The sequence below is a fragment of the Dama dama genome, chromosome 33 (genome assembly GCF_033118175.1).
Source record: "Dama dama isolate Ldn47 chromosome 33, ASM3311817v1, whole genome shotgun sequence".
NCBI lineage: Eukaryota > Metazoa > Chordata > Mammalia > Artiodactyla > Cervidae > Dama > Dama dama.
Genome location: NC_083713.1, coordinates 11,033,787 through 11,049,187, shown reverse-complemented (window position 1 = coordinate 11,049,187; position 15,401 = coordinate 11,033,787). Strand labels below are relative to the sequence as shown.

Here is a 15,401-nt window from a genome sequence, read left to right as displayed (position 1 = left end):
GCAAAGACAAACCCATCAGCTTTAAGAGCAAGAGCCTAGAATGCCACTAAACTTTGACCACTATCCCCCCCAAAATATTTATAGGGCATCAAGTCTTACGATTGAAATAGTATAACACAGCACTGAATGTATTTATTTTCTAATATTTTTAGAAATATTAGAAATATTTCTAATATTTTCTAATTTAAAAATTCAAAATTAACCTGAAATATACAAAATTTATTGCCAGATTATTGTGAATTTTTTTTCACAATTACCTTTACAACAAAGTCTAGAAACTTTGTAAAGACATTTGTGTGTGTGTGTGTGCTAAGTCACTTTAGTCATGTCTGACTCTTTGTGACCCTATGGTTTGCCAGGTTCCTCTGTCCATGGGGTACTCCAGGCAAGAATACTGGAGTGGGTGGCTATTCCCTCCTCCAGGGGATCTTCCCAACCTAGGGATCGAACACAGGTCTCCTGCATTGCAGACAGATTTTTTTACTATCTGAGCCACCTAGGACACCTGAAAAGCCATTCACTGGAAAACGGATCATTTTGGAAGTTGCGTTTCTTAAATAAATCATAGTAAGGTAGTCTCCTGCCAATGCAGGAGACGTAAGACTCAGGTTCAATCCCTGGGTTGGGAAGCTTCCCTGGAGGGGGGAACGGCAACCCACTCCAGTATTCTTGCCTGGAGAATCCCATGGACAGAAGAGCCTGGCAGGCTGCATTCCATGGGGTCGCAAAGAGTCAAATATGACTGAAGTGACTAAGCATGATGTTGTTGTTAAGTAGCTCAGTCATGTCTGACTCTTTGCAACCCCATGGACTGCAGCACGCCAGGCATCCCTGTCCTTCACCATCTCCCGGAGCTTGCTCAGACTCGTGTTAATTGAGTCAGTGATGTCATCAAACCATCTGTCCCCTTCTCCTGCCTTCAATATTTCCCAGCATCAGGGTCTTTTCCAGTGAGTCAGCTCTTCACATCAGGGAGCCAAAGTATTGGAGTTTCAGCTTCAGCATCAGTCCTTCCAATGAATAGTCAGGATTGATTTCCTTTAGGATTGACTGGTTTGATCTCAAGAGTCTTCTCCAACACCACAACTCTAAAGCATCAGTTCTTCAGTGCTCAGCCTTACACACAGGTAAATAACCAGAAACCTGGATCAAAACTTCAAATCCTAATTTAAAAGTACAGAAAGATATTACTTACAGAAATTATGCATAATGCCTCAATCTACCAAAACTCATACATGAAATTCTTCATGGTGGTATAGCACAAATCTGACCTATGTGAGTAAGTAAGGATGTAAACATTCTATAGTCCTAAAACTTTAGAGTAGGAAGTAGCCCTGGATAATATACCACAGGTCTTACAAAGGAGGAAACTGAGGCCCAGAGATTTTAAATCATTTCCACAAGATCACCAATTTAGTTCATGACAGAGCTACTATTAGAATGCAGATTTCCTGTGACCTGGTCTAGTTTTAATTTAGAAACTTTTCTTTAAAATTATTTCAACAATTCATTCATGAAAGAAAGAAACAGTCTATTTAGTTGAGGCCCTCATCTCTTTAACTGCATGTTTCTCTCTGAACAAGTAGAGAGTCTTAAAATACACCAGAAAGTAGACAGACTTGAGGGATGATGGAACCTTTGTCTAAACACTTGGCTCAGATTGCTGTGGATATTTATCATCAGTTTAAACTTCTGTCTCACAGTCACCTTCTGACCCAGGGAAAAGGGATACCATGCTGCAAACAGGCCCTTAGAGCTTAACTTTGATTTTGAGACAGGCTTCCTGATGAGAGATGAATAGGGAAAAAGTAATAATAACAGTGGATTCAGCCTTCTGCCAGGAAGCTACATTTTTGCTTGTACAGAGACTGCAGTCCAGTTATATTAGAAAAATCACGTTTTGTTTTTCCATCTGTTCTGTTTACCCTCAAGGCAAGGTCTCTATTCTCATTTTTTCCTATTTAATTCCTATTTTGGGGCTTTGGGAGTTTTCTGGATGGTTATGTAAGCAAGGTATTTTACTCTCTGCAATTCAAGGTTTTAAAGAAACCCACTAACTTTGCTTTCTTACATTTCCATGAAGAATTTTCTGTTCCTTTGGATTATAAATATTCTCATTTACCTAAAATAAAACCCTTATTTTATATTCATCTAAAATTTTATTACAATAAATCATATAGACCCTTACTGAGACCTTTAAATCTGACACAGAATTTCTGCAGACATTATTATGAATTCTTCATTCTGAACCTGTGAGATAGCAAAATAAAAAGTATTATCCCTGTTTTATAAATGAGGAAATTAAGGTTCCAACATATTACATTTATAAGGAATTTATGAGGGAAGAATCAGGACTTTACTAGAGTTGCCTGACTCAGGGACAGGTGCTCTTTGGACCTTGTTGCCATGTTGAATTAGGAGAAGTGGAGTGAGCTCACGCAGCTCCTTCTTCCACCTTGACCACCCAGGTGGAGGTGCACACCATCCCTCATAAAAGCATTGCCAGGGTCCAAATAAGTCTGTCTTGAACCAGTAAAATCTCAGGAAAGGAAATAAATGTTGTATGTATTGAACATACTTTCAGTTTTCTGGAACCACTCTACATGAATCAAATGTTTAAACAATTTAAATCATTATAATAGAAAAAAAGAATAAAATCAAATGAGTATGTGTACCACTCAGTTTGCGAATGCATCCTAATACCAGAGTAAAACTTTCAGGAGTTGTGCCTGTTTGCTTTTCCTTTGTGAATAATCAAGAGCTCAGCACAGGCCTGGCCCAAGGGAAAAGCACAAAATAAACAAAATTTCTTATTACCATTTCACTCCTCCCCACCCCCATCCCCAGCCCTGTTCTGCTCCAGGAATTCTGCTCCTCCATCATTTCTCTTACCATTTTAGTAACTGAGAATGGTCTGATAAAAATTATTTCAGTTATGGGGAAAACTCTAATGGCCCAATCAGAGGATTCATCCTAAAAGAATAATATCCAATTTTCTTCAGTGCCTATAAATTGCAATTCAATTTTTCAATATGCAGATGAGAATACTGAATCTCAAAGATCCATACCTTGCTCAAGGTCACAAGGTTGCAAAATCATAGGATTCAAATGTGGACTCCAAAGACCCAGGCTCTGTTAATTGCTTTTTGAAACTAAATGGAAAAGGAGAAGTTCTAAATGTAGAAACTGTTCACTGTTAAAGGTCCTAAGTGTAGAAAAATGGTAATAATTGGGAGTTGAAGAAATTTCCCAGAATTAAAAAAAATCTAACTGTGAGATGCTACCCTCTTCCTACCATTCCTATGGCCTATTTGGCCTAGTTATAAGTATCTATGTTGTTAGCTCAAAATAATAGAGTTATAGGGCTGTGGTTGTGTTTATGTATTCTTTCCAAAAAGAATGTCTCTTAAGCATATAGGGTTAAAAAAATTAGAGAAATCAAAGAAAAAAAATTAAAAGATATCACAAACTTTCCCAGCCTCTGAAATTTTCTAAATAAATCCCACAAGACATGATAGCCTTCAATGAGGCTATCTGTGCAAACTGTTAATTGGTGGCTTGGGTACCCACAGAAAACTCCCATGTACTTATACCTTCTATATGATGCACAATCAGACAGTTCTATTCTGAAGAAAATCAAATATCCTCTTCAGAAACAGTGGGAATCCTGTGGACAAATTTCCATTTTGACTATATGAAGTCAACTTTCAGTTTCTATTAGAATGGATTTGAAGTGATTCTAATGTCTTGACTGTGGAACCATCCACGGACAAACACAGACTCCCACGACAGCTGTGTTTCGTCCGCCTATAGTGTGAGCCAGAGTCCACCCAGCACTGGGACTTTCACCCAGAGCCATGATGTCAGCTGATTTTGATGGCCAGAGAATATTGGGGAAAAATCATAAAAGGCAAATTACCATATAATAATACACTCAGATTGGGTGAATGCTCAGTTGCTCAGTTGTGTACGACTCTTTGTAGCCCATCAGGCTCCTCTGTCCATGGGATTTTCCAGGCAAGCATACTGGAGTGGGTTGCCATGCCCTTCTCTAGGAGATCTTCCCAACCCAGGGGATCTTGCCCATCCAGGGATCAAATCCATATCTCTTAAGTCTCCTGCACTGGCTGGAGGGTTCTTTCCTGCCAGTGCCACCTGGGAAGCCCATATTTGAGAAGAAGACATCCACATAAATCTTCAGTGTGAGACCTTGATTCTCAGGTAGATTCCTGAATGTCTTTCCTTCAAACTGAAAGTATAAAGCATATTTCCCTTAAAAATAGTTTAAAAGTCATCTACTTCAAAACTGTTTTCTTAAAACTGGAACTGCTTGTCCTCCTAGGACTTTAGCAACATTACATCCACAGAATAGATGTGGAGGGGGTACAAGGTATATCAGGTGAGTATAGCTTTAACAAATTTATGAAATATTTATATCCTGAATGTACCAAAATATCATGAAAATACTAATTATCATAAAACACTTAATTTAATTTTGTTTCATCATCCTCCGCGTACCCAAACACAAACACTGCCAATGAAACTTTGAATGCATCCACTGATTTTCTTTAGAACTCATTGTTTCAATCTTGATTCATAACGGAATTACCCCCACTCTTTTTTTTTTTTTCCATGAAATAGACTGTGAGTATCCTGAAATCTTCTCAGGCTAATAAGAATTCCATTGGTTCAGGAAATTATTAGTTGTTTCTCAACAAAATTCAGTTCAGTTTTACTGTGCCTAAGGGAGAAAATAAAAACACAAACAAACACATGCCTAATCTAACCTGTAGAGACCAAGATTTAAAAGGAAACGGGGAAGTGATGAAAAAAGAAGTCATTTTTTTGTGAATACTCAGAAAGACATAATACTTGTAGCACCTGAAAGCTTAAACACAAGCCGTCAATGGAATGTTCAATTGTTCCTCCTTCATTGACTCCAAGTGTTTTTTTCTTTGTTTCAGCACAAGCTCATGTAAAAGAAGATTCCTATATTAGAATCACTCATTTGCCTTAGAATGGCCAGTACCCTTCTGCCTTTCAAAAGAAAGTATAAGCTTTCTTTATAAAACTTCAGAGGGTTTGTGTTTGTAGCCAAAGACCAGAAAACTAGAAACTTTTTCTTTGTAGTTCATCTTCCCATAGTAACCAGTTAACCTCACTGTTCACCCACCAGTCCATCCTATCAGAAACTCTAGATGAAAGTTGAGCACTAAATGAGAAGCATAATGTTCTGAATTAAATTGTAACTTAATCATTTCTTCAATAGAAAGCTCTGGAAAGAGTGAAAAAGAAAAAATTTAAAAATAATTTCAAACTAGCATCAGTGAATCTGATAGGTTCTTCTACCTCAGGAGCAAATAATAACTATATAACTGCTATTTAAGCAGTTAAACTTTTTAGTGAAAATATTAAATCTCTATAAATAAGTTGTATTTGCTATGGGACGTATCCATATATTTTTAAATTCTCTATTGAAATATCTTTAAATTTTTAAATATTTTTAAATTCCACAATGAAAAACTATAAAGCTGATGGCCACAGAACAGCTCTATTGAATAAAAAAAATTTAATTAAAGTAATTCATAGCTACTAATTATCTGGTGAAATTCCACACACATACCTTCTTCCAAGTGTAACCCATCATTTTGTTCAAGTTTGAAAAACTGAGAAGAAAGAAAACTGCAGCAAAATAAGGAAAGTGTGAGCATGAAGAATGTGCCTACATATTACATCAGTGTCTGCTTTCTGGAGTCAATTTCACAAAAATCTCCTGGGAGTGAAGGGAGTGAAGAAACCAGCAGTCTTTGGAAAATGAGGAGACTTGCTGCAAAATCTGGGAAAAGATGGTCACTCCCACTACTCTATCCAAATAGTCCTGGGAGCTGCCTTGTAAATCCCCATGCAGTGAAGCAATTCCTCTCATTCCAGATGCAATCCAGAGCAATGCAGGGTGGGAAATAAGCTTCCAGTTTTTAATACAGACTTTTATGACTATCATATTTTCAGAAAATTCTGAAACAGACAGAGCTGGTAGACAGACGTGAGGCAGCACGCGCTGCATGGAGTGGGTAAGGCTTGGCTTGCTCACATCTTGGAGACAATCACAGAGAATGAAATGTGTGTGGGGTATGAAACAAGAGAGCAGGAATAATGCTTCAAATCACATGGCCCTTAGAAAGTATTTAATGGAAAGAGGTTTTTGTTTCTTTTTTTTCCCCATAGTAAACCTACACAAGAAGACACTACAGTAAAGCTCTTCTATTTGTAGGGCAAAATGTATAAGTAAGATTAAAATATAGCTGATTTAGATATTAGATAAAAATACTGACGCATTGCCTAAGTGACCGTAGTAGATAAAATTTGCATTTTAAGGTGTATAATAATTTTAATCTCTTTGAGAGAAAAGTTGTTTCTTTATTTTTTCCATAACATCTAACATTTTGGTTCTTATAATTACCCAATAAACATTTATTATTATTGTTATATTATTAAATAGTTGAATAATAATATCAACTGGATAATTATGTTGGACAATAGTATCAATAATCATTTGATGAGCTCCTACTCTTTGTTAGGAACCATACTACTATGTAGGTGGTTTAATACATGATAATCTTCAAAATGATTATTTAAGGTAAATATTACTATTCTAATTTTATAGATGAGAAAACTAAAACATAGAGCACGCAAGAAAATTACTCAAGAATATGCAACTATAACTTGAAAAATCTAAATCTGGAACTGGTTCACTTATATTTGAATGAATAAATAGTGGGAGAGATTTTTTTAAATTTAAAAAAATAATATTCAATTGGCCTATGTGCAAGGAATAGCAATCATATACCTAATACATAAAATAAATTTATGACATGGAGTGGAACCTGGGAAGTAGACTAAGGAAAAATGTGTGTGCGTGTATGTCATGGGAGGTGAGAACTACAGGCAATTCCTTATTTTGAGGCAAAGAATGACAGCCACTGGACTGAAAATTCTAGAAATGATACAGATCATGAAAGGTCTTGTATGCTTTGCTTAGGAGCTTGAACATTATTCCTTCCTCAAGTTATGGGAGTCAATGGAAGGTTTTAAGGAAGGTAGTGATCAGATTTCAGTTTTATAACACAGTAGCAACAGAGGTGGTCCCATGGGTACAGATGGGAAGTAGCCACATGGGAGGCAAAGAGACGAACTTACATGCTATTGCAGTAAAAAGCAGTAATCCATGAGAGTTTAAACTGGTGTAAGAGGTGGGGTAGAGATGGAGAGGAGGTATATTTGAGAAATATTTAGCAGGTACGATGGTAGAATTTAGTAACTGATTAGAATTTTGCTTGAATAACCAAGTAGGATGATGTTGCCATTAACTGACATAAAGAATACATGAGAAAGATGATCCTGTCTGGAAGGAAAGATAATGTGTTGAGTTTGGGGTACACTGAACTTGAAGTGGTTATGAACCAGCCTGTGGGGAATTGGGTATTCCGAAGTTCATGTGGAAGATCAGGGTTGAAGAGAGAGATTTGAAAATGATCAGCAATTAGCTGTTAGGCAAAACCCTGAGAGTAAGATTCCTAGATAATCTAGGAAGAGAATAGACGGAACCAGTGGACTAGATCCTATGAGAAAACAAAGTGCTAAGTGATTAAAAAAAGAGAGAGAGAGAGAAGGAGCCCATGACGCTGAGAAGGAAAGGTCAGGAGGGTAAAGTGGGACCCTTCAGAGCACGGCCTTTCAGGAAAGCTGGGGTCGTTAATGGTAGGTGAAAGGAGTCCACTGGAAAGTCACACATTACCAGACAAGGTTGGGAGGAATAGAGGGAGCAAGAGTGGGAGTGCATGGGATGAGCAAGGGCACGGGGTCAGACAGAACACTGTTCTGCTCCTTTAAAGCAGCTAGGCTAAGAATAAAGAAAGGGTGAAAGCCAGACACAGGCCCTGGGGGAGAGCTGAGCTGTTTACCGGCTAAGGGGAAAGAACTCATAAAAAGGAAGCTGTTGAAGTTACAGAAAAGAGAGCATGATTAACGGAGCAACTCGCCCCAGGAGATGGAGAACAAACAAAATACAGAAGGAGGACAAATCCGGAAGGTTCTTCAAAACTAATTCAAAGATTTGGTAAAAGTAAAATTTATGCCACCAAGATTTATAGCTGTGATGACTGAGATCAAACCAAAATATCACTTTGTGAGTCTCATGTAAATGCTCTAAAATTGCCTTCAGGTAAATTTCTCAAATGACCCTCCTAAGAGTTCCATCAGATTGACAGGGGTGTGTATAATTTCTTCAAATTCAGATGAGGACCCAAAGGTTTGGTCAGATTTGTTGTTGTTGTTCCGTCCCTAAGTTGTGTCTGACTCTTTGTGACCCCCATGGACTGCAGCATGGCAGGCTTCCCTGGAGTTTGCTCAAACTCATGTCCATTGATCCGGTGATGCCACCAAACCACCTCATTGTCTGTCACTCTCTTCTCCTCCTGCCCTCAAAGAAAGGAGTCTAAAGGTTGCCGAACTCCTAAGTAGCAGAGATGGATCAGAATCCAGGTGTCCTCCCAATGATGGTGGGACCATGGCTTACTTTACTTACTAAAGTATGTAGACTACAACAAGGCTATGATGCTTACATTGCAAGCAATAGTGTCATCTTTAAATTGAACTTATAATTCTGATTGAGCAGACACCCAGAAAAAAAAAGGAAAGAAAACCAGCCAATTGTGAGACTGTCTTTCCTCCTTCCCAGATGTAAACTAAAAAAAAAAAACTTTTTAAAGCACACAAACATTTTTGAGTTTGAAAATTATACCAGAAAGCTATAGAGACAACGTTCATTAATTTATTGATGCTAACTTTTTAACATTGTTAATGTTACCTCTCTGTAGAAGACAACAATTGGGTAAGGAAAATCTTGTGCTATTGTAATGTCCCTGATACACTGTTCCTTAGGAAAAATACTCAGTCTGAGATGGACCCATCCTGATTTCTGTTGAAGAGTTTAGTTTTAAACATACCAATAAAATAAAGTAAAAACACGAAAGCCACCAATGCAGTCACAACTTCAAAGAAAAATTTTCCACTGGATAGACTACTTCTCACACAAATGCCAAGAATAGATACTCTTTGTGTGTAAAAGCTCTTCAGCATTAAACAAAATTTAGAAAAAGCCACATGAAATTTCATGAAAAGAAATTTAGAGGAAAACTGAATTGTCAATATATTCCTAGCAATTCCACTGTCTTATATAAACTTGTTCAACTTGTCAAAATGTACATAATAGGTCAATTAATAACTTTAGTCTTTTTTTCCTACTATTACTTTATCTCTCATATATAAATCTAAACTTTTCAGTGTCGTAATCTCAGAACACAAAACATCAGTCAAAAAGTGACTGACCCAGTTTTAAATATTTTATAAATTGCCATATAAGACTAAGAAATGACACATGAATTCTCCTTCAAGTAGGAACAAACTATTTGATTAAAAAAAGAAAAAAAATAGATTAACATAATTTTAATGTCTAAGTCTCCTCCTCTCAAAACAAAACTTCCTCTTGATGTTTTTACTTAACATATGGCATTATGTGCACTTCTAGAATGATCAACACGATGTGTCTTTGGCCTTCGGGGATATGGTAAAAGTGTGAAGAGCAGGAAGTAAAAGAAAGAAAAAGAAGACTATATAGTCACCTGGAAATACATTTTAATAGTGTGGCCTTAGAATGATTCATCTAACTTGCCATAAGGAGGATTTGGGTTTTGAGTATTTTTTCCAGAAATGATTGTGAATTCACAATGTCTTATCTATAAATTTTAAATAAGCAGGCTTGTAAGTGAAAGGAATGACTAGAATAGCAAGTTATTAGCAAAGTCACAGTGTGTAGCCTTAGAAGAGGAAGCCAATTGGTGTCACATCAAGATCAAGAGTCTAGGCAGAGACTTAACACAGTGGTTCACCAGCATGAATCCATCACCTAGAAAGCTTCCCAAATCCCATCTACAACCAACAAATCAGGATATTTGGGAACAAGAGGAGCCTAGAATCTATACTGGCAACAAGCTCTTCAGGTGATTTTTTTATGCAACCAGCTCAGCATTGATCTGTGTGGATTGCTTATCAACTAACACAAAGAATCATGATCAAAGTCTACACTGCCATTTGTCAATATCAAACGTTTACTGTACCTATCAATCTACCAATCACATATATAGAGAGATACTCTCCAAAATAAAGCCTCATTCCAATTTTTATAAAAGTAAAATTTATTTGAAGAGACTACGGAAAGAATTGTAAAGAATAAAAGCCTAATGTTTAAGTGCCATCCGGTGTTCTTGGTTTCGTATTCTACTCAAGAATGAACAATAACCAGGGTAAATCTGGTTACTCAACTATATTCTGTCCATTGAAACCAGATCTATTCCACTGAAAGTGGTTGACAATTATGCGCATTGTGGCCAGGATTACAGTTGCCTCCTAATAGCTATTCTCCCTTTTAAATCCTTCATAACTCTATTCAACAGAGTACATTGTCAGTGTTACCCAGCTAAGACTACATTTCCCAGCAGCCCTTGTAGCTTTGTGTGACCACATGACTTATAAGTAAATAGAAATGATATGATGACTTAACAATCTCCATTAAAGGAGAATTACAGCCTTTATCTCCTATTCCCTATCTAGAAGCCAGGAAAGTAAATATAATGGTTGTGATTCCAGTAGCTGTCTAGGGATTTAGAACATCAAGGACTGTACCCTAGGAATATAAGAGAGCTAGAAAAAACTGAATCCCTGATGATTCTGTAGAGTTGGTAAACCAGCCATTCACTACTAAACTAGAAGCTTATAAAATAAGAAAAAAACACTCTGTTGTTTAAACTACTACATTCTCCTACATGCAGGTGGACCTAGCTTAAAACATTCACTGTAAAAGAAAAGTGTGCATATCCTACATGAGTATGATCCAAAGTATCTATTTCAACAGTAAAAAGTTTAAAACAATTTATGAGTAAACAAGTATCTTAAACTATATATTTGCATTCTCTACTGCCTTTAAAATGATGCCATCCAAGTATTGCTGAGTATTAAGCATTGTTTCTTGATATTTGTATTTGAATGATGAGATAAATGCCATACATAATATAATAAAAATGCAGGAGGCCATGCTATAGAAAGGGCTTCCCTGTTGGCTCAGACAGTAAAGAATCTGCCTGCAATGCAGGAGACTTGAGTTAGATCCCTGGGTTGGGAGGATCCCTGTGAGGAAGGTATGGCCACTCACTCTAGTATTCTTGCCTAGAGAATCCCCATGGACAGAGGAGCCTGGCAGGCTACGGTCCATGGGGTCACAAAGAGTGGGACACAACTGAGCGACTAAGCACACATGCTATAGAAAGAACTGTGAGCCCCTCAGTTCAGTTCAATCTCTCAGTTGTGTCCCACTCTTTGTGACCCTATGAACTGCAGCACTCCAGGCCTCCCTGTCCATCACCAGCTCCCAGAGCTTGCTCAGACTCATGTCCATCAAGCCAGTGATGCCATCCAAACATCTCATCCTCTGTGAGCCCCTCATCTCTTAGTAATCAGAACTCAGCTTGGGTCCATGATACTAGTATAGGGTTACAAATAAGAGGGTTGCAAATTTATGGTCCATGAGCCAAACTTGACATTCAAAATATGCTGTATTTGGCTTAGGTAATACTTTCTGAAAATATTAGATATGAATGGTTTCAAGTGGGCATGCATCTCCAGTTCTCCACAGGCCTACTATCACCTTTTGATATATACTCTCTTGCTTCACTTGTTGATGTCACCTACCTGACCCCTGAGAAGCACTGACACTTACAGTCTCTGGAAATAAAACAGTGCGCGTCTGTAGCTTTCCTTCTCTCCACTGTTTCTCTGTTGTTGAAATCAATGGTTCATATCAAAGATTATTTCCCAAGATTAAGTATGTCCACTTCTAATAACAAGAGTGTATTCAAGTATTAGATATTAGACCTTTATTAGGTATTAGACTTAGGTATTAGATGTTTATTCAGGAATATAAAAATTAGTATAAATGCACTAGTATTTTCTCCTACAAAAAACAAATGGGAAAATCTCTTCAGGTAGCCCCCCAACAACCAACACACTTCCACACACACACAAACTCATGAAAAGCCAATTTTTGTTATCTTAACTCATTTGTTTACTTAATTTTACTTCATAGTCCCAACTAAACTTAGTTCAACTCTCAAACTTTCTCACTTTTATGAATTTAAAAAATCAACTCGGTTCTTAAAATTTAGTGAGAAGTAGTAACAATTTTGGCCTAAGAGGCCTGAAGATTTATTTGTTTTCTTTTATCTCATCATTCATAAGTATTTCTATAAAACATTATATATGTGATTTATGTAAAATATAAATTTTAAATTGCCGGTAAAAATAATCACAAACAGAAGAAAAATATACCTTGAAGTTCTGAAAAGAAAAAAAACTTATAAGTATACATTTGCATATGATAATAAGTCTCTACATTTCCAAGAGAACATATTCGTACACAAAGTCAGTACCACATTATATGACTGAGAGCTAAAATTTGAAAAACATATTGTTTTGCACGTGTGCCTTAGAAACTGCTTTAGTTTAAAACATTTACCTTAACTTACTCTTCTCCAAACTTAAAATCACATGGAGTTTCAAAATTCTGATTCTTCTATTAAGTTTGTGACAAGCCTGAACAGGAAAAATAAAGTATTGCCAAGTATTTACACAATATAACTTAAACCAAAATATGCATGGTAAATTCAAGTTATGTAGTTCTGAATATCCTGGATTATGGAATTCTTTTTTATATCACCTTTAATTAAGACCTTAACTATTCACTTTTGCTATTGAAGTTTTATCACACAGATTCTCTTAGCTTGAGTAACATAACTGAGCAATTTATTCTTTTACAATATGTATGCAAGCAATTTATCCTTTTTCTATAAAATGTTTGGATCTCCATGTTCCATGCTATTTGGATATACTGGGGAGAGGAGAGTTGGTATGGAATCAGGGGCTTTTTTGCACCAAGCATCAAATTTCTAACATTTATATAAATTAGTATTAAGGTAGATTGAACTCTGCTCATTTTTCAGAAACACCTATAGTGTAATTACAGCTATTTGAGAAAGTCTTTTAACATATGGCCTACACCATATACTTTAGGAAACATTAATTTATTCACATGTTCAATTATTTTCATACCTTATAAATGAAAATAATTTATCTTAAAATATAGTAACAAGGAAAGTTGTGTAAAATTTTGAATGAAAGTTGTTGGTTTTTCTGGTGGGGGAGGGGAGTCGACTTCTTTTATATTCAGATATTTCTATCGCTATAGTAATTTTGTGCATTTTTCCCTCCCCTTTCCTGACTTCTACTTCTTATTCTATTATCTCCCCAGCCCTTCCAAACTACATATGCTTTTCACAACATTACAGGGAAACTCAAGAGGTTTAATCTTCTATGAATTGTCTCATTTTTTAAAACATAAAAAGTAACATAAAAGTTTCAAGATTTCAGAAAGTGCCCCCTCTATGGGACTCTGGACAGATTCTTGGGTATTCATCGCAGATTCTTATTTTCACTGTAAATGTTTTTTAGACCTTGGGGTCTCTAGATTAATTTTATGAACATTTACAGAGCAAAAATACACAGAAACAGGTTTTAAATATATATACACACACATATGTAATACATATGTGTGTGTATATAGCCAAAACATATATATGAAGGACAGTAACAGAAAAGTTTAATAGGTGTGCTAAGTTTTAAAACCTTGAGTTTGATGTTAAATTGTTATGAAAATCTTTAATGGCCTATTATGAAAGAGTACATGTCTGTATTTGAAACTTCAGGCCTGGAGGGTAAGGATTTAACAATGTGAAACCAATTTAAATATTTTCTTATATTCACTAGCAGCCACACATTTTTGCTTAACCCTACCATAGAAAGCAACCCTAACATATGCAAATTTCATAGGAAAAAAAATTGGTAACCAGGCAAGATGTGTCTTACATTTTTAAAAAAGAGAAGAAAGGAAACTTGTGTCTAATGAATAATGCCCATGCAAATACTCCATGATAAATAAATTATATAAGACATGCCGATTTCCTGCCTTCCGCCTCCAACAGGGAACCACCACTGTCCTGATGGTCAAGTCAGTAGGGTGGGAAAATAAGAAATCTGGCTTCTATCAACCTCTGCCATGGAGAAAGAAAGGAGATTTGTCTCACAGAAAGCAAAAGTGATTGTAAGATCACAAATGAAACTAGGAGAGACACAAAGATCTATAAAGAGAAAAGAATAAGGAGCCAAAGACAAAGAAAAATCAGTTATCAGAGTGGCTACAGAGGTTTTTCTAAACAAAGAATTTTATGAAGCAGCTGAAGTTCAGTACAAAAAAGGCTCCACCCTGCTCTGCTTCTGCGGCGACGTTTCCTTGCTCTGAGAACTCTAGCCCACAGCACAGACCTCCCCTAAGAGTGTCTCTAGCCCTCCGTTTTAAGCACTCTCCTTTTCTTTTAAACTTCCCACTCTCCACATTCAGGCAAAGGACTTATCCTAGACTTTCCCCCAAAGAATTCAGCAGTGTACTCTTCGAACGGCAGATGTAGAGGCTCCGGATTTACAAATGTCCCCGATTGTCTTCCGAGCCGTTTCCCAGGTGCAAATCTGTCAGCCCCCTTCTCAACTTCAAACCAGAACCTCCTCTTCGTGCTCTTCCTGGGGCTTAATATTCCACCCATTTCCCAACCCGTGCAATAAACACCACAAGGAAAGCAAACGGCAAACTTACCATCCTCGTCTTCTTCCTGGGCTTTTATTGAGACGAATTGCCCTAATAAAACAGTAAGAATGAGCAGAGGTCTTGCTGCCACCCAGTTTGCCATCATGTCTAAATATTAGACATGTGGGTCCTCCTGGGAGTTAAAAGTATAGTCTAAGGTTATTGTAGCACCATGAAGTCAGCTGCGGGCTCTTCTTTCAGCACCAGCCCCAGGGCAGCCTCTGCAAACCCCCTTTTTCAGCACCAGCTCCAGCACAGTCTGCGAAAACTTTTTTCAAGCGATGCAGCTTTAAATAGGAAGAATGCTGCCTTCACTGCTTTTCCTGCCCCTTTTCAGCTTGTTCAGGCTCATAACCATCCAGTGTCTGCCAAGCAACGGTCTGATTGATGGTAAACAACCGAATCAGAACACAAGCCCCTGTGCCTTGAACTGTCCCTATTTCATTTATGTTTTAAACATAAATGTGGCTTACTCACAGAAGCAAACGTTTCTTTCTCTTTCCTTTTCTTTTTCTTTTTTTTTAAAAGAAAGCCTTTTAGAAGGAAAGAGTCTTATTCTTCCCTCCCTAACCCTTCCCCCAGACACACACCCCTTCAC

General features: G+C 37.0%; 1 protein-coding gene across 2 annotated transcripts in view; it reads right to left on the bottom strand.

Annotated features, from left to right (window-relative positions):
- COL5A2 (collagen type V alpha 2 chain) overlaps positions 1-15,119 on the bottom strand; it is a 151,541-nt gene extending 136,422 nt beyond the window's left edge. Inside the window, exon 1 of one of the 2 annotated variants that reach the window (XM_061135514.1) lies at positions 14,813-15,119. In XM_061135514.1, the coding sequence (XP_060991497.1) occupies positions 14,813-14,909 (97 nt within the window). In that variant the 5' untranslated portion in view covers positions 14,910-15,119. The remainder of the gene's footprint in view (positions 1-14,812) is intronic. The other variant, XM_061135515.1, reaches the window with a different exon arrangement.
- Positions 15,120-15,401: the final 282 nt, after the last annotated feature.